The following is a 23,768-nucleotide window of genomic DNA, read 5'->3' on the forward strand; positions in this document are numbered from 1 at the left end:
TAGCATTTCTGTTTCTCAGGGAATTAGAGTGGAATACAGGATTTCTTTATTATTGTGATGGCAGTGCATGATGCAGGAAAATAGCCAAGTAGAATCCCTCTAAGCTAATAGTCACAGTGCTGCTTATCATTGTCTCTGTTTTCTTCTATACAGCAGGACCAGTTTTGACCACCAAAAGAACTAGTAACTGTGTGAATGTCTAGACTGGTAGTGTAATTTTTTGCTTTTCAACATAAGTCACAGTTTTAGTTAATTTTTTTAAATGATTTTTTTTTCTGATTTAAAAATACTTGTTTCAAACTCAGGTTTTGTGGGTTTTTTTTGTTTGGGTTTTTTTTTTCCTTCTCCCACCAAACACTATTATTTAAAAGTACAAAATGAAAGGTAGTGAACAAAAAGAATGAATAGTTTCCAGACTGGCCTTGATCCAAAGCCCAAAAGAAGTGCATGAAAAAGTATGCCATTAACTTTCACGACACAGGACTTGGGCCATGATGTCCCATAGACATGTAGTAAGATTTTTAAAATATTTTCTTGAATTTTAAAAATCAATTATTTATTATTTGCAAGTGACTTCTATTACTGAAATCAAAATATGTGAATTCAATGCAAAAGTGTGAATGTGAATTTTGACATCCAATTTTCAAGTGTTAGTGTTTGTGTTTTGGCTTGTTTTTAAGTAAAAATGTCTTGAAATTATTAATTATAGGTAGATACTGTTAAGACAGTACAACAGACCAAATAAAAGAAGGAGCTCTTTGTGAAATGGTTAATAATGGTCTTATTGGCAAATCATCACTGTTGCAAGTGTCATAGTTACAGCTCAGTTTTAAAGTATATGAATTTAAAACCTAACTATTGTGACTAATATTTATTTCAAAGTACAGAATGTGTCACAGCAGTAGGGCATCCTATTATTAATGCAATAAACTCTTGCTGTAGTAATTTTTGGTATGAGGTTGCTGTGCTCAAGTTCACAGCTGTATAAAAGTAACAGTGAAACATGCCTTTTTTCGGCTGTATCTTGCTGTAACATGTGAAATTCTTCGTTCCCAGGAAGAGCCATATGGACAAGTTGTTCCATATTAAACTTACTACAGTATAACTTGGATTTGGCCTTGAGTGCTATAAAGTCTCTGGTTAAAACACCAGTTTAAAAAACTGTTTTCAATTCTCTTCTACTTTTTAAATCAAATCAAGGCAAGTCATGGCTTTTCCAAGTAATGTATTCAGGTTGGAATTTCTTTATTTTGAAAGAGTTCATGATTTCTTACCTGCTCTTTCATCACTATGATGCTGATGCTTTGCAAAGATCATGTCTGGGTCTTGCTCTATTTAAAATATGCTTTGCACTGCATGCAATTGCATACTGCATTACATGAAACTACCACAGTTTTTTTCTCTGATGGTGCCAGTTTATACTCCAGATCTTAATTTCACTGAAGGAATTTGCATAGATCCCACTTACTTCAAATGTAAGAGTAAAAGCTGCAGAGGAGTCATGTTAATGCAGACAGATTTGTGCAGAATATGATACATAGCCAACATGTTTTCTTCATGTTTCCTTTGTTTTTTACCCTCAAAGAGGCACCTGCTGCTGCAAAGGGGCACTGCAGTAGCTTCCAAATCAGGAACATTCACTTTCTGTGCTTGCAATAGATTTTTTTTACCCCCTACTCTGAAAGTCACTACTGAAAAGCCTATCTGAAATAAAAGAACAAACACAAGAATTATATTTCAGGGTAATCTCTTTTTGCCTTAGCTACTGATATGTGAAAGAAAAAATGCCTATGCATTTTCAAACCAGAATGAAAAAACCTTTTCTGATAAGTTTTGTATTTTAAGTGAGATTTTTCAGAGAGAGGGAATTCCCTTGCCTCAGTTTATATTTACTAGAATATTGGTAGCTCGTGTAAGCTGGAGTTTTGTCCTTTTTGTTTTGGCAGTGTTTTCCAGTTGAAAAGAAGAGTGAAGTCCCAGTACTCTGCCTTTTCCAAACCTCTAGTTTGTAGTTGTACTTATCATCAATATTGCAGGCTCTGACACTCTGCAGCACTGTCACTGTATATACTGTGAAGGCAGTAAAAATGAGCACTAATCAATCTTTCAGGGAGAAGCAATGAGCATTAGAAGGCCACTATCCTGTGACTAAACACACCCCTTTTATGGAGTGTTGGTGCTAATAAAGGACAGCTTATTACTGAGGCAGAGACCAAAGCTTGGGTGAGGTCAACCATGACTGGCAGTCATCAGTCATTCTTAATGATACTTTTTCCCGTGCTTTCTAAGGGATTCTGAGCAGAGTGCAAATCATTCGGGGTCATCCATAGTTCATGTACCCACAGATGGCAAAGGTTTTGAAAGACTTTAGTTTAAACTTGGGTGTCTTTTTTTTTTTTTTTTTAAACGTTACTCAAGTAGGCAAAAAACCTCAAACAAAACAGATTTTTGCTCGTTTGGAATGTTGTATTTTCTTTCTCTCTAATAGATGTTTTACACACTAGAGTGCTTGTGCATTATAAAGAACTACATAAATTTATTTTTATGACGTCTGTCTTCTTTAATTATTACCTTTGATGTCTATTGGTGACTAAAGAGAGCTTAACAGGATTTCTCTCCCTTCTTAAATTTCGCAAAGTGAAACTCAGCCAGTCCCTGACAGATGTCTGTTCCTCACCTTCAGGATTATTTTATAAATCCCTTTCTGATGAGCGGAAGTGTCAAATCAAGGACAGGTCATAAAGTAAAAGTATAAACCTTTTAAAGGGAGACCTTGGTAATATATAAACATTTTGCACACTATCTGAAATTTTATGGACTTTAAAAATGATATTTTAGCAATAGGAAGGCAAAAGTTTAAAACACCAGGCAGTGTGCACATGTTTTAAAATACACGCCATTCCCTTGCTGCTTATCTTTCTTTCTATAGTCATATTTTACATGTTTTGAGAAAATAGCTGTACTCACGGTAGGGGCTGTCACTAAAGTTTGGGTTTCAAAGGGTCTCCCTATTTCATTTACTTTGAAATTTGTGCTCTTTTGAGTCGTTGTTTTTAAATTCCTCAATTAAGCACTCTCTGCACCACCTTGATGTTGGTGAATGGGTATATTGCTGCTGTGATCTAGACAACTGCTGTCATTTTCAGATGGTTGAGATTATCTGAGATTTTATTTGAGCGAAACTGTTGGTTTATTTCTAAAAGCTGAGGTAAACTGAACTGTTTTGGGGTCTACTGGGAAGTCCACACCACTATGTAAAGAAATATTTTACAGTAGTACATTACTTTATAATGCAAAAATCCTGATGACAGGTTGGAGAGCAGGGGGATGTGTGTGGTTAAATGTATATACATACATTTATGCATATAAAACTATAGAGACTTTAAAAATTGACTGTAACTGGTGGTGTAATTTTTACAGTTACAGATGACTTGCATTTTATTTTCCTCCTTGTACTGTTGAAAAGCCAAGCATGTACAGCATATGTAAACTGAAGAATGCACTTTCGCTTGATTAACATCAAAAGCTCATTTGTTTCCTGGTGTGTCTGTACAGCAGTGAGCAATATAGGACCGTGTCCCATGTAGAAACATTTAGAAGTTTCCATATTTTGTTGCATAAAGTGGTAACATACTGAGGGGAAGAGGAACAAGGTAAATACTTTTTTCAAAGGTCAGAGGGGTTTTTTTTCTTCAGTGTTTTATGGCTAGGAAAATTGTCTGATGAAGTCCTTCATGGGTTGATGATGTGTGTATTTTCTTTCCACGTTGGGATTTGTGTCTTTTTTGTGTCCTGCTTAAAATCTCAAGTCAGTGTGCGATACCACAATAACATGCCATGTCCGAAGCTTCAGCAGAGTTAGACAAGTCATTGGTGAACCAGTGTGATTGATGCATCACTGGAAATGATGTAAAGCATATGGAAATTACTGACTGACAAACAAATATTTATACAGCGTTCAAGCTGATAGCAGTGCTCATTAAGGCCTGAACTGGGGGGGCCTGTTGTACTTTTGTGAGCCCCCATCTCTGTGATGCTCTCCAGTAATTGCTGGTGAAAATACAAGTGATGCTAGAAGGCAGTTTACCTGGTGCGAGGAGCCTGCGCCAGCAGCTGGCTTCGTGCAGGCACAGGGGTGTGCCCATGTGCAGCCCAGTTCTAGGTCAGGACCTGGAGCTACCATTCATCCAAGAAATATTCCTGTTCTGGGCTGTATGTATCACATGAGAACTTTAATTTTCAGTTACGCGGAGTTGTGAATGGTGAGGAGGAGGTGTGAGAGCATCTAGATGGGGTAGATGCTGAAACTTGCATCCTGTCACCGCTGGCTTGAGGGCCTGCAGAAAGCCTAGGCTAGTCTTGTAGGCCAGCTGAACATGTAGGCGTGACATTTTGGTGCTCTGTGGTGCTAGTTCTCTCCCTGGTCAGGGAACGAAAGTCACCTTTGGGTTCAGTGTCCATCCTATTCCCCTGTAGGTAGAGTATAAACAAAAACCCAGAGCCATTCTGTGCTTGCATCTCAACAACGTGATGCATGAGTTCAGCCTCTCACACAGGCATAATGCTTGGGTTTAGATACTGCATCCCTTCTCCCTCTCCTTCGCCCCCATCCTATACCCTCCTTGTGTTTTTAGATGTTTAGTTTTTTTTCTTCCTATCTGAAATCCTTTATTTTGTCTTTACAGTCTGGTTGAATAGGAATCGTTTCGTTTATGCAGCTTTGTGCTTTTTCTCTACAGCTTGTATTTGCATGAATGTGTTGCAGCCTGACGCGAGTTCATTCGATTAAATAAAATGCTTAAATTGTAATCCGTGCAAAACGATCATATTTGAAACACTTGATGTCTCGGTGAGAATCCATTTAATAGTGATCAGATTTAAATGATTTAACACAGTGGTGGTGGTGGGAGGTGGGGGAGGGAAATAGAGTTTTGAGACATTCCTGTATATAAAAAAAAAGATTAAACCAAATTCAGATATGTCTCTCTCTCCGCCTTTCCCCCCCCCCTCTTTAAGCAGTCAAAAGATATACTGTATCCCCAGTGAAAGGGTGCTTTCAATCCAGTTATCCACTTTACCCAGTCTCAGTTTCCAGAACCTTCCACACCCCCCCTGGTTAAACCACTAAGCCTTTGATTCCTTCCTGATTACACTATGCAAGACATCTATCAAACACTGTCTTATCTGTTTGTAAGGCAGCTCAGGCCTCAGATTTAAGTCATGGGTTTTGGCTACAAGTTGGAGTGTGATTAATAATTGACTAATGTAGCTTTTATTTATCACAGGCTAGCACATTTCACCATTACCGAGTTAATTTATGTTAAGTGTAAGCTGTCGCTCAATCTGTTTTTCAACTTTTTTTTTCTTTTTTTTTTTTTTTTTTAATCCTATCTTTCACTTTTTGAGAAACAAAATCCTTACACAGGGCACAGTCTTACTTGGTGCCAAAAAGTTGATTTCCTTTTCAGCGGAGCCATACATCACCGGCCCTCCCAGCTGCAGTGTCAGCCCCTGACAGAATGACATGTGTCATTTATCAAAGGGGCCAGGCCGGGCCTTGGGAAACGCACACGACAAAGCCTGAGAGAGTTCATTTCGCAGTCCCCTCCTACCCTCTGCGAGCCTCTTGCCAGGAAAGCCTGTGATGTTTCTGTCTTCGAAGCATTACTGTAAGTCCTTCAACCTTCACAGAATTAACCCTCGCTGCCGCCACTGCTGCCGCCAGACCTCCCCAGTGCCGCTGGACCTCCCCCTTCCCTGAGAGCTGCGATACCCAGGTGCCATCCCTGCCAGCCCATTGTGGCAATAACATGCAATGCATCAGGCTGCTCCCTCATCCATTTACCCATTCCTCCTGGAAAGAAATCTTTTTTTTTTTTTTTTTTTTTTTTAATTCCCATATATTGTGCGTTATAAGAATTAAAGTCCTATGTTTTTCTATGGCAGGACAAGGTCAAAGACATAAAGAATAAAGTAATAAAGCATTTCAGTAATGAAAAAATGGGTAGCCACTGTCCTGTGCACAGGTAGGGATTTGTGTTTCATGTGCGGTGGTGGATGAGACCATCAGAGAGTCTTCCTTCCACCTTCCTGTTTAAAATTTCCTTCTGGTTATTGTGAAACCATGTGCTGAAATAAATAGAGCAGGTAGTTCCTCTGCGTGCCACTTCACAGCATCTGAGCTGCATAGCACCAGCTTAGATGAACTGAGCTGCTAGGACTCACCACGCTCCTCCTGAAACTCTATCAGCTAGAGGGGGCAAGGTGAGGAGAAGCATTTAACAGGGAAAAAATAATCTGCAAACCTCAAGGTGTCGCTTGCACTGAATAGTTTAATTTCTGTAATGTAGTTGCCTCAGTCCTGCAGCCCAGGAGATGACAGAGTTAAAGGAGAAAATAATCTTTTGCCAAATGAAGAAAAGCATATTTTCAAAATATAGCAATGTTTCCTGAAACAAAACTTTTGTTTGCATGTGTGTATGCACAAATGTGTTTTGAGTGGCTGAATTTTAAATCTTGATCATGTACAAAGAATATGAGAAAGTTATTGTCTCCTCCCCTCCCCCCACCAAATCACTCTTTGTACTTTGCATAGTTCCTACCACACTGAAGTTATTTACAGCATCAGATATCATTTAAAGAGATAGCTAAGGAGCCTGTAGCCTCAGCTAGGAACTTTCCAGAAAGGAGTCCTATAAATTAGCCATTGCTCAGGAGTGGCTGTTTTCTAGTCAGGGCTGGTCCTTTCATTTGTCTACATAAGGCTAATTTATTTTTGCAGCCAGATGTGGGCTGACAGCCATCACTCAGAGCTTCCTTCCCCCACTGTTAGGAGGTCGGGAAAACAGTCACGTTTCCCATTTTACAGAATCCCCATCAACATTATTGAAGATGGATGTATCTTTAAAGCAAAGATTGATTGTGGATATCGGAGTTATGGTGTCATTTATCATAGTGAATATTATTTAGACTTGGATTGTACAAGGCTGTAACTTGAGACACAGCCAGGGGAGGGACAATCTGGAAACGAGGATCCATGAACTTTAATGGATGGATGCTTTTTCAAAGCTCCACTCACTATAGCATGATTTACTTTTCTTACAGAAAGGAAACAAGCATTTCAGTTTTAAAGGGCTAGCATGCCGTCTTGTCCTCTTTAGTGGGTCCTTCACAGAGGCATCTGAGACTTAAAGCTGAAACAATAAATAGTGGTTGTGTCTGAATGTTATTTGTATTTAAGTGCTTTTATGCTAAACATATCTAGGTGCACTTGAGATTCTTGTTTTTGTAGATTGCACTGGTTATGCTCTGTTTTGAAGGGGTACTGTGGCTGAAGAATGCAAAGTATTGATTATAGGATAAATTTCAGTGGTCTGAAATTTCAGAAGATCCAGTAAATTGCATTACAACTGGCATTGTTGCTTTGAAATGTTCATCTCTTCTTGGAGACAAAGAGCATCTAAGCTACATACTCACTGCTTGAGGCATCTTATAGAAGTGGAGCACCCACTAAATTTTGCACGTATCTACTGGAGCATCAACTTTCTTGGTTGTTGAGAAATGCAGTAGACCTCAACAACTGTTTGCATGCTGTGCTTACATTCCACTTTTATATAAAATTAAGAAATATAGTTTTAGATCTTACAGGTGGACACATGCCTCGTATTTTCAGAATATACATTTTGTAAAACTGGTTGCAACCCTGCTGAAAATCTGAAGGCATAGCTCAGCTAAGTGCTATTTCTAATTTAGTACCACCAGGATGCCAGCGTGCCTGATGAATTTATTAGAATGTTACATCCTTTGGAACTTGACTTTTGATTTTTTTTTTTGCAAATGAACTAACTTGAATTCAAAAAATGCTCGACTGACTTAAGTTAAAGGGAGAAGTTCCTGAAGCTGATAGCATAGGTTTAGATACAGTGCAAGCATGTGGCAAGCATACTTCCCCCGCATATTCTGACAGCTCAGACCCACCTTGAAACTTTCTTCCCTTAGCATTATTTCCCCAATTACTTTGTTTAGGTAACCATCTGCTCCCCAGGTGAAATTGCTTATCTTCCATTTCCATCCAATTTCTGATTTCCACTGATACCTTCCAATTCCCACTGATACAGTTTTTGGAGTTCATTTGCATGCCTCTGATTATAACTTGGGGTCCCTGGTGACCTGCCCCACTTCAGTGGGTCATGTATCACATTTTGGGAATTACTGTGTCATATGATAGAATTGCATTGGACAGCAGTTTATTCATGTGGGCTGACACGTGTCTACTTAGAGGAAGGTAGTAGCACTTACCAGACTTGTCGTTGATGAAATCATCACATACTATCATTTAAGGCAGCACTTCCCCAAGGATATACTAAAACTTGAACCAAACTACCTTCTTGTTTTTTTTTTTTTTTTTTTTAACAAAACTAGAAATCACTTTGCTGTAATAAACCAAATTCAGTACAAGAGTTTTCATATGAATAGTCAAGCTCAAGAGTTTTAAAAAAATCCGAACAATGAAAGCAATTATGAACATCTGTTTTTGAATGCATATGTATTCTGTACATAACAAACAGAAAAATCCTATTATCTACAACAATAAAAGGGAATTTCCCTTTCTGTCTGAACACTCTCTGGGAGGAATATGGCCTTCCACTTAGAATCCTGATTTGGCGGGTTTGGATTTTTTTTTTTTTTTATTAATGATATGAAAATGAGGATATCTTACTTTTTCCACTTTTTTTCTTTTTTTTCCTCTATTTCTTGTAGCCAAGATTTCAATTTCAGGGACACTCATATAAATCCTGGGAATCTATTTTTACACCTGTGCAGCTGAGATCAGAATGCCTCTATGAAGGCCTGCTATATTTACTCATACATAAAAAGTATTTTTCTCTTGCTTGAGAAACATACAAAATGTCTTCAAAGAGGAAGCAGTTTATCAAATTCATATTAATCACAGCATCAATAATGTTGACCGGGGTCAAGTCATTACACTAAATATATTGTAACCATTATTAATGCATGTAGCCCAGTGCCATAGCTATGATATAAGACTGCTGTTTCCTGATTAAAAGCTGTTTGGTGATGCAGAGATTCAATACAGATTCTCCCTGCCTTGTGGTAACTGACAGTAGCTTCTGGTATTCTGCTTTCTTCTGACAGTGGAGTATATTAATATGAACACACCTTACAGAGGGGTCTACAAGAAGTGCAGAATGCAGAAAACAAAAGTGTCTAATTTCAACAGCCACAACTGTGCATCCATAAGGCAGCCAAATTTATCATGGCACATTATGGAGTGCAGCAAATGTCATGAAAACCATTGTTTTTTAATTTTTTTTCCCTGAGAGTCAGAATGAGGTGATTTATGGTAGTTATCCATCTTAAGGGTCATCCATCAACTTTTAGTTGCTAGGCAATCAAACCAACAGCTGTTTGCTTTGAATCAAGCTGAAAAGTTGTCAGTCATCACATGCAGGTATGACCTTAGTGGTTAAAAACATTATCATGCATGTAAAATTAAAGAGACAATGTCCTTGTTCTCCCTCTCCCATAGTGTGGCTTATTAATTCCCATAAGCAACATAGGTAGCACTGGCCCCAAAGCTTTTATTTAAGGCAACATTTTGGAAGATCACAGTGCCACATATGCTGCTCATGGCATCTCAGAAATATTTGCGTGCTCACATATAAGTTCTTCATAGCGAAAGAGTTTGTAGCAGTGTAGTTTTTGAGATGCGATGTCAAGTTAAGTAAAATAGAACTTTTTGAACTCAACCTCACTGGCACATTTAGAGCCAAGGGTAGATCTTAAGGGAAAAAAAAGCTGTTGTAAAAGGCTACAGTTCGGTTGAATGGGTGCACATCTCGCTGCTGGGGTAGTTAATGGTGCAATATTTAGTGTAAACAATGCTAGGAAGCTCTTACTGGATGGAGCCCTGAGCAGCCTAGTGAAAGGTATCCCAGCCCATGGCAGTGAGGTTGGAACTAGATGATCTTAAAGATCCCTTCTGACCCAAACTGTTCTATGAGTTTGTGATTCTATGATTCTGCTGTTTTACTGTGTCCTCTTAGAGTGGGTCTAGAGGACACAGTGATGAAAACTCCTGAATTCCGTGTACACTCTTCCACCATGTTTGTTACTATAAACAGACTAATATTACTTATGGTTTGGAGGCATTGTATTTGACAGTGAAAGAACAACCTGATTGTAATATGAGAACATGAATTTGTTTCCATTCCTTACTCCTGGTCTTCTCTTGAAATTGCTTGCAAGAAGTTATTTTGATTGCCATTTGGTTCCACTGACTGGCATTCCCTGTTAAACAATTTCAAAATGACCGACATATAAAGTGAGCTGGATTCTGCAAGAGATTCCAGAAAATACTGAAAAAGATTGGAGGTAAATTGTTGAGAAGACAACAATGCATGTTATTTCAATAAACTATACAGTTGCCAACTTGCTGTTAGTTCCTGATACTTGGAAATTGCATGCATCTCCAGTGCTGTGATCTTGAGCCACAGAGCTGCTGGCAGATTGACAGAGATGCAGCAAATGTTCAGAAATGCTCTGTGCAGAAGTGGAAAGGGGAAGGGAAGTGAGCCATTTTTGGGAGAAAGCTGCCTTTGAGCCATTTTTTACCAAATGTAGCCAGAGGACTACCTTTATCTATTGATTAAATGTTTAAAAAAACTCAAATATGAGCTGCAGCTGTTGAGGTGGAAGTGTTCTGCAGAGAAAATATTTTTTGCCATGGGTTTTTCTGTGACCTCAGGCTTTTCTTCAGAAAGGTGTGTCTTACCTCTCTGTTAATTCAGACACACTTGCAAACCTGAGGCCAGTCCTGGTGAAGATGACATGTGGGAGTTGTTGATAAATCTTACTTTGCCGAGACAGTATATCTTCCTCTGCTAACCTGTGTGAAACAGTAATTGTCTTGTCTGCTCAGGGATTCTGCTATATGCTAACTAATCATGGTAAGAAAAGACTCTGTCTTCATTTTGATAAATCTTTTATAATATTTCAGATTTTATTTACATAATTACCCAATTGTCTTTGTCCCCTTAACGTCTTTGACTTTCATTTGTATATAAATTTGGCTGTGCACCTATTTAGATGTCAGCGAAGCTAATAGTGAACAATCCTGTGCCCTTGAAACTACTGTGTCATCTGCGCGGGCTCTTGCGTGGGCTTCCAATCACATAATATCTGAGCACCTTCCAAGTGTTAATGTAAAATATATGTGCAAAATACTCCTTGTAGTGAATGCACTGATGGGTGATAACCATTTTCATAACATTCTTGCTGTCGTATTTTCACTTATCATGTGGCTCACACCAGGTGGCTTGTTAGCAGTTGCTAATGAGTTTGTTGTAGTGTGGGAGGTTCCCAGGTTGAGAGCTACACTTGAAGTTTTGCTCCCTCACTTGGGCTGTTTCCAAGACTTGTGTGTGTATTCCTAATGTTATTTCAAAACACTTCTAGCACTTAATTTTGTTCTTCACAGAAATATAGATGCAGCAAATGTGTGAACCAAAGCTTATCATGATGTATCTATTCTATTTGTCCCTTAAAAAAACCCCCTAATACTCTTTCCTCCCATCAAAGTATTATTTTCTGTATGTCTTCTCAGTAAAATAGAGTAGTAACACTGTAAGTCCTAAATGGATCTCCTGACATTTTTGACTCCCTTCCATTTACAGCAAGCAAAACCTTCTTTTCTACTCTATTTTTTTAAGATAGTAACTACTTTAGCTGTAGAGGGAGAAAGTTGATGTTGGTTTTACAGGAAATTTAAGGAGAAAATGATCACTTTGGGACAGATAGTAGTACCCTGTCAAGTATTATCCCATCTGCGGGAAAATAATGAAACTCATAGTGGGAAAAAGTGGCAGAATCAGGCTGTTTGATCAGGTTTAATCTATGAAGTGCCTCACCTACTCCTTTAACCTTTTGTATAGCTCAGTATGTAATCCACCTGTCCACATCACCAGAGGGACAAAATGAAGAATTTAGACTGCTGTTGAACAGAATGAATTTCCATAGTGGATCAACCTAATGTTACAGTGATGACACGTGGTAATTTGATAGTTACCACATAATAACAGGAACAATGCAGCACATACAATACTGGGAAACTCCATTGGATGCAACAATAATTACATGGCAACTCACTGACTGTTAACACTTTGTTGTCTGATTACTGAGCACTTAAACTGTGTCAGTGATGTAGTTAGCACAGGTGGTTTTGTAGTTGAGGTATATCCAGTATACTGTGTACTTTTTCTTTTTTTAACTACTTGGCCTCTATATTTTTGTAGTGGTTATATCTTGTGTAACATGAAGAATTTTTTTATTAACCTGCAGTCATGCCTCTGTTCTTCTGAATTTTAGTGCTCTCCCGAGCTGGTGAGTTTGCTTTACTGATGCATTCCTGGGAAATTAAAAAAAACCAAAAAAAAACCAAAAAAAAAAAAAAACAACAACACCAAAAAAAAAACCAAAAAAAACCCCAAAAAAACCCCCAAAAAAAACTCAAACAAATTTCCGAAATTAGCCTTGTAGCCCTATGCTCACTTATACCTAGCAGTCCTGCTGGTGTCTATTCCATTTATTTGTACTGAAATGGAATCTTAGAGTAAAGCTAAGGCTCAAAAACTAAGGATGTGATTGAGTAATGTAGTGAGATTTGGTTTGTATTCAAGACAAATGGAGAATCAGATGGTTTTGCCTCATTTATTTGAATTAAAGGTAGGAAATTACATGAGCATTTGAATTCTATATTTGTAAACAGTCTTTGTGTATAAATTATGTTTATATAAATCTGTAAAATTGCTTTTGTGACTTTTGGTTAGAGAAACAAGAATTTTGTTGTCTAAAGACTCTGAGTCAAGATCAGCGCCTGTTCAGTTAGAGGCTGTTTAGAAACACTGAGCACAGACTCCACCCCCAAAGGAGATGGAGTCATGATGAAGGAGCACAAAGTAAGGAGAGGCAATCATTAAGGTGAAGTCTTGTCTGTAGGGCTAGTAGTATAGTCCACAGTCCATGATGCATTCTTCAGTGTTCTGTCCTTTACAAAATCACACATATCCCTCAAGACTGGGCAACTTCCAGCTAACTTACATTTCCACTGAGAGCCCATGATGAGCTGCTTTTCCCCATCCTCTCTTGTAAAGGTTAGCACTTGCAGGTATTCTTTTACAGGCAGTATGTAGCATATGTTTTATATTGTATTTTTAAGTGACATTATACTTAAAGAGTATTTCTTAATTTGAACTTCTAATTTGCTTCATTAGGCATCAGGTAGGTGAAATGAAAACTTAGTTGGATGATCAAATAAACATGTAATCTAATCTATTATGTACCTGGGACACAGCTAAATTTTTAACATTAATCTTTTTTCCCTTAAGTAATCAGCAGCATCTGCTTTTAAGAGGTTCCCAAATTCTAGTAGATCCTGATGAAGTACGGTTTGCTTCCTCAGGTGAACAGCCCAGTTCCTCAGGCTAAGTATTCTGTTTATATGTGGAAAGCACTCCTTCAGATGCTGTATTTCCGAGTAAAATTTTGCTTAAATCAGATACTTCTTTCAAGGTTTGTGCCTTTGTACTGTATTTTCTATATGGACAGGACACACCGAAAGAAAACGTTAGCATGTAAAAAAAGGACTGAACCAGAAGCATCCCTGCAATGTTTTTCACTTTAAAAAAGAATTTAATATAGCCTTTTGATTCCTCTTAGAGAGGGTTTCTACACTAAAGAACACTATGTGTAGCAGTTTCAGAGAAAATTCAGCAAAATGTACAGTCTCTGTAATCCCCTTCCTCAGCCCAATGCCACCCTGCCCATATCCATCTTTCTACGCCTTTATGTTTTATAAGCTTTTTGCCAAAGACCTGTGAGTTTACAGCAGTGTCAGTGCTGTGATATTTTTGCAGAGCCCAGAAATACAGCAAACATAACTGCAAAAATTTGTTACTACCACCACTGTTCTGCTGCTGCCCTTCTGCTGAAGGCCACCACTCCCACAGCTTTGGGGATTACCACTTCCAGCATCTGTGAGAACACGTCAGCATTCCTCAGCTGCTTCTTTGTTCGATAAATTTCCCAGTCTGACCATCCGGGAGCCACTCCAGCATTTGCGCTCATCACCTGAGCTGGGACTGAAGCCCCTTTGCAGCTACACACTCTACACTCACAGAGTCAGACCAGATTTCTCTACTAGCTTAAGCCTGGATTTCCCATAGAAAAGTCTCAGATGTCTAAATCCTACAAATAATTCAATCATGGTGCAATAACTAAACAACAAAATAACAGCTCGAGTTGGGTGCCTCTCAGGAGGGGTCCCAGACAAAGAAAAACCAGCGGTTTATACCCTTACAGTGTAAGTGTACAAAGTCTGGGGTGCTCAACCCCTGCTGTGTTTCTGAGTGTTCCATTCACCTGGCTGGGCCACAGGTCCCTGTGCCCTTGGTTATGCAGAGGCTCGGCATTTCACATCCTCTTGTCAGGGACTTCCATCACCCAGAGCTCAACCTGCAGCAGCTTGCACTACATCTGCACACCCAGCTACCTGCACTAAATGTGTCCTTCAACATCTGTACAGTCTCAGCTTCACAGAGTGAATCTGCTTTCACTGACAGTCTACACCAGGTGCAGCTAGGCTTGTTCTTAGAAATGAGCAGAACTTGAGGTAGCCCTCTTTTCAGTAACTAAGTGCCGTTCTTTGGAAGTGCTTTGTGCCTGAGCACCAGTGTGGCTGCTATACAGGTGTACAGTGAAATGTTTTGAAGCGATGCGTTTCCTTTAGAAACGTGCCATTCTCTAGTTAGAGACTGGTCTCCTTGCCCACCATGCAAGCATTAGTTTAGATATCTCTTGCACCAGCTGTTCATCCTATCAGCCTTGATCTTTGCCTAGCAAGCTACATCACTGAGGATAAATCACAGAATCACAGGATGAGTCCGGTTGGAAGAGAGTATAGTGGGTCATTTGGTCCAACCTCACTGCTCAAGCAGTGCACATGGCACAGGTTTGTGCCCAGATGGTTCTTGAATATCTCCAGTGGGGGAAAACTCCACAACATCTCTGGGCAACCTTTTCCAGTGCATGGTCACCTGCACAATAAAGAAGTTCTTCCTCGTGTTCAGGAGTACCTTTCTGTGCATCAGAGTCTGCCTGTTGCCTGTTGTCTTATTGCTTGGCATGACCAAAAAGAGCCTGGCTCCATTCTCCTGACATCCTCCCTTCAGATTCTTACAGACATTGATAGGGTCCCTTCTCAGTCATCTCTTCTTGAGGCTGAACAGGCCCAGCTCCCTCAGAACTTTTCTTTGTAAAAAGAGATGGTCCAGCCCCTTGATCAACTTTGTTGCCCTCCACTGGAGCTGCTCCAGGAGCTCCATGTCTCTCTTGCATTGAGAAGCCCAGAACTGGATACAGCACTCCAAATGTGGCCTCACTAGGGCTGAGTAGAGGGGTGGGATCACCTCACTTGAACTGCTGGCAAAGCTCTTCCTAATGCACCCCAGGACACCATTGGCCTTGTTAACCACAAGGGAACTGCTGGCTCATGGACATCTTGTTGTGCACTAGGGCCCCCAGATCCTTCTCTGTAGACTTGCCCTCCAGCAGGTCAGTCCCCAGTCTGGGTTGGTGTGTGTGGTCATTCCTCCCCAGGTGCAGGACCTTCTATTTGCCATTGTTGAATTTCAGACAGTTCTTCTCTGCCCATCTCTCCAACCTGCTGAAGTCTTTTTGAAGGCCTGCATGGAAATCTATTCCTGAAATCTACGAATTTTTTCTTTTGGTAACAAAATTACTTGGATTTTCCCTAAACCAACTTTTCTCTCTAACCTCTTGACTCACTAGCACCGGGGATCTGCTACGTTGCTACTCTTTCTGCCACCTAACTTTTTAGTGAGATGCTGAGATGTACGGTCACAATGTACAGTTTCAAGGATGCAGTAATGGGTGATAAGCTACAAAAGGGAAGGGGGGGGGAAGGGGGTACACGTGTAGCTGTGTTCCAGAAAATGGATTGGAGAGCATTCACAGTGTAATCCTGATGTAACCTCAGACTCAATGCCTAAGTTTAGATTTAAGCTTTTCCTGTCATGTATTCTTGCCACAAATTTCATATGTAAGAAAATGACCCCAACTATTCAATTTAGATGTAGTATTTTAATTTTCCAGTATGCTCTCTTCAAAACAGCTGAAAAAAGTTCCAAAAGCCTAGATGAAGCTTATGTGATTTCACATACATAAAAATTATTTCTTTATAATATATTTACATGAGACCCTTTTTATTATTTTTTAAAAGTCTGTAACTTGGTCTCCCATTTTCCTCTTTTAACTAGCCTTTCCTAGGAGTAACTTCAATTTTTTTATGAGCCTTGCAAATGATGAATAAGTAGATAAAACAAACAATTCTCTAAGAAACCTTTTCTATATAATAATAAAAGTGACGCAGGAAGAGAGCACATCTCTTCATCTTTTTCCATTTTTTGTCTGTGCTTCTGGGGCATATTATCTAGCCTGACACTTGTGAGAGTGTGTGTGTTTGTGTGTGTGTGTGTGTGTGTGTGTGTGTGTGTGTGTGTGTGTGTTTATTTATGTATAAACACATTTGGGAGTAAAATTGGGTAGGGTGGTAGTAAAATATCTGCTGAGTTCAGTGTATCATGAAGCACAAGGCCAAAAGTAGAATGATTCTACTCCTTGAGAAAGGTGTTTGTATATAACCACATGTATCTTAGGGACATTTGATTGTATTTTGATTTTTTATTCCTTTTTTTATGCTTGTGTAGGGTGTAATGGGGAAAAAATATTCCGTCGTTCTTATTTTCTTCTGAAGAGGCTCTGCTGCCACAAGCCATATCGATTTCAGGCCTCTGCTCAAGTTTGCTGAAACTGCTGTTTGCCCGAGGAAATCATAACATTTATGAACTTGATTCCTTGTAGCTATGCATATGCAATTTGGGGTGCCTCATTTTCAGCCCATGGATTCACGGCTGCATCAGTGTCAAACCAGTCGAAGTGCGAACAGAATCAGATTTACAGGATCTTTGAACTACTTGGTGATTAATGAAATTCTTAATTCTTAAAGTGTGACAGGAGGATAATCTTGACAATATTTCCCCCTGCTTTCTGTGGGTAGAAGGATTTGAAGCCGACAGTGGGACTTGGTAGTCCTGACCTGTTCCATTACGGTGATTCACTTGTTCAGGCTGGAATCTCCCATGTAAATCCCTTCTCATTTACCACATGCACCTGTACCTCATGCTTCTGTAGCTGGAGGAGATCCTCATGCTAGAGAGTTAAATTGTACTTCCACTACTCAGTGTCTGGCCAAGAACCAGAATATTCCTTTATTTTAAGCTAGTCCTGAAGGAACAGTGCCAATTCCCAGTGCCTTCAACATTGCTCTTGAAAGCTGGGAATTAAAAGAAGTGAACTCTGTTTCTGTGCCTTAGCTTTTGCACTTACAAAATTAAGTTAGCAGCAGTTGCCTTTCTGCATTAAAGATTTTGAGATAGACTTACAAAAGAGCATAATATAATTGGCAAGATGAACATCTAACAGCATAGAGTGGCTGATGAATACAGGAACATGGTCTCAGTTTTGCTGTTTGCTGTTTTATTCCCTGTAAACCTCAGTGTGGAAGGAGACAGTGCCTATACAGCAGTTCTTTCTTCTAGTAACTGCTATATGTACCATTAAAGATAACATGTAGTTTTTAGACAGATCTGCCAAGATGTCTAATTACACACAAGCTCATCTTCATGGCTGAGAGTTTAGATTCCTGAATAAAAATTAGACAGATCAGTATTTACCATGGTGGGCCTGGTCTTCTGTTATTAATGGTTGCTTATACGGGTTTTTGGGATTTTTTTAGAATCTGGTATGCCTTTTATTATATGCGTTATAACCAGCCGTGCAACTGGGACTCTCAGGGCCCTCTGTGATTTGGAGTTAGTGAAAATGAGCAAGTACAAGCTGCAATTAATAAGTTGTGAAGAGACTGATTGTTGCGACTGAAATGGTGAACTGATGTAGTTACCCAAAAAAGATTGGGAAGCAGTGACCTAACTATCACCCCATGGAGAATGAGGCTGGTCTTAAATTTGTGAAATATCCCTGTTTTACAACACTGACTATAAGAAAGAATTCTGTTAAAAGTTAATGGAGGAGTTCCAATGGAACCCTATTAGATTCTTCCACCATTAAATGACTGATACAGACTTTAAATGGATGTTTTAACTAGGCATTGTTATCAAAAGGACTATTGCACAAATTAAAACCGGGCCCATAATCAGTGAAGAGAAGCTGGATTTACTCTTCTGCCTTTGGCATGGGGGAATTCTGTGTGTGTTTGTGTGTACAAGTAAAGGAATGGAGAAAATGGTGAAGGAGAGGAAAATGGTAGAAATAGTAATTAGGAAAGAGAAATGGAACATTTACGTTTTCAGTAATATACGAAAGTTTTCAAGTGAAAGTATTGTATGGGTAAAGTAGGTGATATACACTGAGATTTTATCTATTGAGCAAATTTGGGACAAGAAAAGGGGAAGCATCTCCTCTCAAGATTCTGCAAGATACTAGGTGTCCTGAACTTCCATTAAATAGAGTTGAGGGGTGGGCTTGCCTCTGAAAAAGCTCAGACATCATAAACTCGTCTAGTGTAATTCTGATCCTGGGCAGGCTGAAGCATCAGTAAATTCTGAATATAAGGCCGTGTTTTTGTGCAGCTGCAAAAACAGTGGTTTGCAGTAGAGTCAAGGTAAATTGATTTGGCGCTATCACCCATTTCCTGCTATGATGGCAATATGCAGTGTTTATATGAAGAGTAGAGGATTTGACATTCTGTTTCAAACTCAGATGTTGTGATATTTTAAAGTTTTGTCTTAAAAAGTATCAGGGAAAGAGTTTGCTGTCTCTGAAGTTAAAGCCAGTGAAATTCTGGTTTCTGACATTCTTTTGCTTTCCCATGCAGAGTGCATGCCTTTCTGCCCCTGCCATGACCCTCTCTCTAACCTGGATAGATTACCCATGAGGGGTCATTTGGTTTCCATCCTTGTGTAGCCATGGCCATCTCATTTAAAGGGACCCTGCCACATAGTTCTTTAAGCCCCCTCTGTGATACAGTGACAGTTATATATTCTGTTAGCAGATGTCATCTTAGTTATTTCCCCATTCTTCTAGTGAGTGAAAGCTCTGTCAAAAAACAAAACAAAACAAAACAAAACAAAACAAAACAAAACAAAACAAAAAAAACCAAAACAGCTCAAAAGGAAATCAGAGTAAGGTAGATCATTGCTGTCACTCCATGTCCCATGTGCAAACAAACACTGTGCATATGTGGGGCAGTTGCTGTGTGTTTGCATAGATGTCTTTATGCAGGGGAAGTAAAAAAATAAGGTGTTTTGCTGTTCAGCCAGAACCAGCTAAATCTGTGTCATGTTTTACTTCAGGACAGTCAGGGTGATATTTATTTTTCACAAATGAGTTTTCCTTTCTTTTCCTTGTTGCTACAAGGCCCTGGATTTTACTTGTCTAAGTACTTCCTATTGAGGTGCTTTAGTACCTCACAAAGTGCTCTTCTGGCCTACTTAAATATGGGACATTATCATGATAGATTGTTTCCTCCTGTTCCCTGATGCCTTCCAGTGTATTGCCAGTTTCTAGCAAATTTTCTGGTGCATGCTTCAGACAAAAGGAAGGTTCAAACCTGGTGATGGCCCCCTTGGAGACCTTGGCATCTGGCCTACTTGAGTGTCACTGGCTTCTAGAAAAGGCTGTCAGACACAAATGGTTTCAACACATTTTATTTTGTGACACGGCTTATTGGCCGGCAGAATAAGAGCATCTGAGCCTTTTCCTCTCACTTGTAGTAAAAACTTCAGACTTGGCATAAACTGCTTTTTTTTTGGAGAAGGGCAGGTCTAGATCTTTTCTCTCTAAGGCACTGAACTGGTTTAATTGAAAGAACAATTTGATTTGCTGCTGTAGCTGCTGCTACAATGAAATAGCTTGGAATGCTAGCAAATTTTTACTTCTCTCACCCAAAGCAAGGATTTAATACTGGCAGGTGAACCTGTGAAGGCTGCTATCAAGTATACAGAGACAATAACTGTCTTGGAGGTGGAACTTTGTCAATATTTTTTGCCTTGGGCCAAAAAACATTCACAATAATGGAGTGCTAAAGCCCTGCTCAGAAATGTTACAGCTAGGAAAAGGGGAATTTATTCCAAGTTTTAGAGTGCAGTATTTTGGTAGGATGTGTGGTTTCTTAATCATCCTTATGTTGAAGCATCAACCATCAAGACATCTGGTGGACACTCAGAGGTTTGCTTCTTGTTCAGTAAGAGCTGTCCTTATACTTAAGGTCATACAAAGCTGGCTACGTGACTGCCCTTATCATGTGTGTTGTCATGCATGTTTGAACCAAAGTCTCTTCCTGTGTTCTGTAACCTGGGCAGAGGAATTATTTTAAAATTATTTTTAAATATCCATAATGGGACAGGAGAGAGAAAATGCCAAATTACAATGCTGAGAAATTGAATAGATGTTTACAATCTACTTTGCCTGTTTCTTTCTGAAATGATTATGAAATGATAATCATAAAATGATTGGGAGAAGAGATAATAGAAGCCTCTTGGGGTTGTTCATATAATGTGAGTATTTTATAGTGTCATAAATAGCAAGCCAACTGAGCTCTTATAAACTTATTTTATTAATGCACATTGATTTATAATTATAATTATTAAGCCCAGGAATGCAGACAAATGCATGCTGTTTGGAAGCAGGTAAACAATTAAAGAAGTAGCTCTTAGAGGCAATGGGCAAAAGCAGGCAAGAGGGAGGGAACTCTGTGCTCAGGAGTTTGCCAGCACCAAGGTTGACTTTCTCCTGTCTAATGCTGTGGTAGACTATGCAAAATGCTGCATCTTCTGCTTTACCTGTATTTGAAAATAAAGATTAACAATATGAGGCAACATGTCTTTTGAGAAAGTTGTTAGGTGCAGGGATCTAGGGTTTTTTGGGCACTGGTTGGACTTTTTGCATTGTGCAAGTGCAGAAAGACTTTTGTTTGGTAAGTCATGCAGGAAAATCTCTTCACTGATCCAAGCTCTGGCAGTAAAATGAACTCTAGCACTGCCAGCTTTTTAGCCGTATCTTTGATGCCAGTATATAAATGCAGAAGTAAACAAAAAAGCACCATGTTATTTTCAGCTGTTTCAAATAATCAGCAAAGAAATACCAGTAAATGGTGTTTTCTAAATTAAAAAAACCCCCCCAAAAAAAAAACCCAAAAAAACCAAAAAAAAAACACCTACGTCAAAACTAAAAAATACCTTCAAACCCCAAACATTATAACATTATTTTCCTGAAGTCTTTTAAGGCAGAATTAAAATAGTTTGAGATTAGGTGACTGTATTGTCTTAAAGGCAGGAAAAGTTAACACTCTAAAACAACATTCTCTGCATGATACATTATTTCTACTGAGTTCCAATACTGAAACTTTTTTCAAATATAAGCTTATACTCTGAATGCATAATTGGAACTAGATATTTAGTTTACTGTGTATTATGTTTCAACCAGCTTAGGAAGTTCTAACTGTCTGTAATGATCTCTAATACTTTGGGGTTCCAGTCCTCATTTTGTGTGGCTTCTCATGTTGTTATTGAGGCTCAGGTCCTTTTTTTGCTGTGAACTGTGAACCCATCTGTGTGTGTTTCTCTGATGTGGATTTGAATCCTTCACATGTATGTATGCATGCCAGAAAGACAGTAACCTAATTTCTCAAGGGTTAAGCATATGCTTTTCTTTAAGTATGTGAGTATTCCCAGGGCATTTTAAATTTGTTTCTAGATTTTAAGTAATGAATTGTCTTGAAATCTGCACCCTTAAATCTCAGATTTGTATTTGTAGATTGGTTTCAGGAAAGGAAGATCCTGACCATGAGTGGCAGTCAGCTCTCTGATACACAGAGGAAGCTTATTCCAGAACTCGATGGTGTTTTCCTATGAATGAACAGGTATTATGGTGTAAGGAGCTTGGATATGTCAATCCAACCAGATTCTGGTGGCTGCTTACGACTGTATGAAATATATAGATGTCTTTTGGCCGTAAGTGCAATCCCACCCAAAGAGTCAAGAAGTGCATTTTATTAGCTATCCAAGGTTTTCTATTTTAAAGGTGCCTAAGTGTGTGCCACAAATCTTTCACAATAGATCCAGTATTGTTTGTTATTTCTTAAGTAATAGAATAGCCACTAATAGAATGTTGTATTTTTCTTCAGATAGGTAAAACCAAGTCATGAAATTCAGATTTTATTTTCCATTACAGCTGCAAATTATTGTCAGGTATATGTATTTTTTGTAAGCAGATGTGGGATTAAAATAGTTTTCTCAGGTAATTTGCTTGCTTACTGTTTCCCAGTTAAGTAAGAATATTCGTATCAATATTGATGAAAAATGAGTATCCTCTGTGGTTTCATGACCTCTTGTTTTAGTATTCTAACATATTCACGGGGTTCCCTATTTAAATAAATTCATGTGTGAATCAGAAAAAACAAGCCCTCATGGCTTTGTATTTTAACATCCACACACTTGGTAATTTTTTATGAAAAGACCAAACAGCAAAAGGCAAAGCCTCGAGGTCTCCCCTCACATTTTAGCGAAGATTTAACAGCAGGATGACATAGTGAATAAGGGCTTTCTTCTGTGATTTGCTCAGTACCTCCTATGATTTACCCTTGGTGCCAATAAGGGCAGGCAGTATTTTGCAGAGGGTATGCATCCCATGGTAGAAGCAGGTCCTAAGAGTTTTACGAGGTGCACAGTGAAACAGCAACAAAAGCTGTAATCTGAACATCCCCACACTTCTCCAAATAAAATGAACAAATATGTTTTATATTGTGACCTTTGCCTTTTTGTTTGTTTGTTTTTGTGTTGCTGTAGCTGATGTACATGCTACTTAACTGTATCGAACAGTGTGGGTTAAGTCACTCGCCATTGCCAAAGAGCTGGGGACCCAGCGGGGGATGCGCTGGGACAACACTCCTGGTAGTGAAACACATTCCAGTGCAGGCTGGATGAGAACTTGCTATGCCCCTGCAGTGGGTGGGAAAGCACTGTCTGATAACACCTGTCAGGCCCCTCTCCTTCACCTGTAAATTCTTGAATTCTTTCCCCTACATTGCCAGTGCCTGTATTCTGCACCAAGGAGTACATAGATGCTAAAATTGAACTATTAAAATGAAACAGTATTTGAGCTTTTCAAGCACGAACTAACAAGTGATGAAAACACTTTTTCTGCTCATTTCCTTTAATACTCTCCACAACCCACTCAAACTAAAATAATTGTAAAAAAATCTAACATTTTCTTTGGAACAAAGAGGTGATTTTCCTCTTTCTCCTCTCTCTCCTTTCACACAGACGATTTTAAACATGTAGGTCTAGACAGCTCTGACGAAAGCTGTGTCTCAAATGTTTGTATGCCACTGATTTTACATTATTGGATCTCTTATCCTCTAACCTTGTATCTTTTTTTTTTTTTTTTTTTTCCAGCCTGGCTAGGGGAATAGTTGCTGGATCAAAAAAATGCAAGCAGTGGGCCAAATTCTGTCCTCTCCATACATGAGTTTGGACCTGTCTTAGTGAATATAAAATTAGATTTTGCCTTTATCTGTTTTTTTTCATGCACTTAGTTTTTTCAAAGTACACTGCATTTATGCACAGATGTTTGTTATCATAGCAGTAATTTTT

General features: G+C 39.0%; 1 protein-coding gene across 2 annotated transcripts in view; it reads left to right on the forward strand.

The window, feature by feature from the left end:
• Nucleotides 1-23,768, forward strand: part of TSHZ1 (teashirt zinc finger homeobox 1) — a 57,884-nt gene that overhangs the window by 11,922 nt on the left and 22,194 nt on the right. The window contains exon 2 of one of the 2 annotated variants that reach the window (XM_068193794.1): nt 5,469-5,669. The exons of the other annotated variant lie outside the window; for it this stretch is intronic. Within the exon in view, the coding sequence (XP_068049895.1) occupies nt 5,645-5,669 (25 nt within the window). The 5' untranslated portion in view covers nt 5,469-5,644. The remainder of the gene's footprint in view (nt 1-5,468; nt 5,670-23,768) is intronic. 2 annotated transcript variants of the gene reach the window in all.

This window comes from Anomalospiza imberbis, chromosome 1 (assembly GCF_031753505.1).
Source record: "Anomalospiza imberbis isolate Cuckoo-Finch-1a 21T00152 chromosome 1, ASM3175350v1, whole genome shotgun sequence".
NCBI lineage: Eukaryota > Metazoa > Chordata > Aves > Passeriformes > Viduidae > Anomalospiza > Anomalospiza imberbis.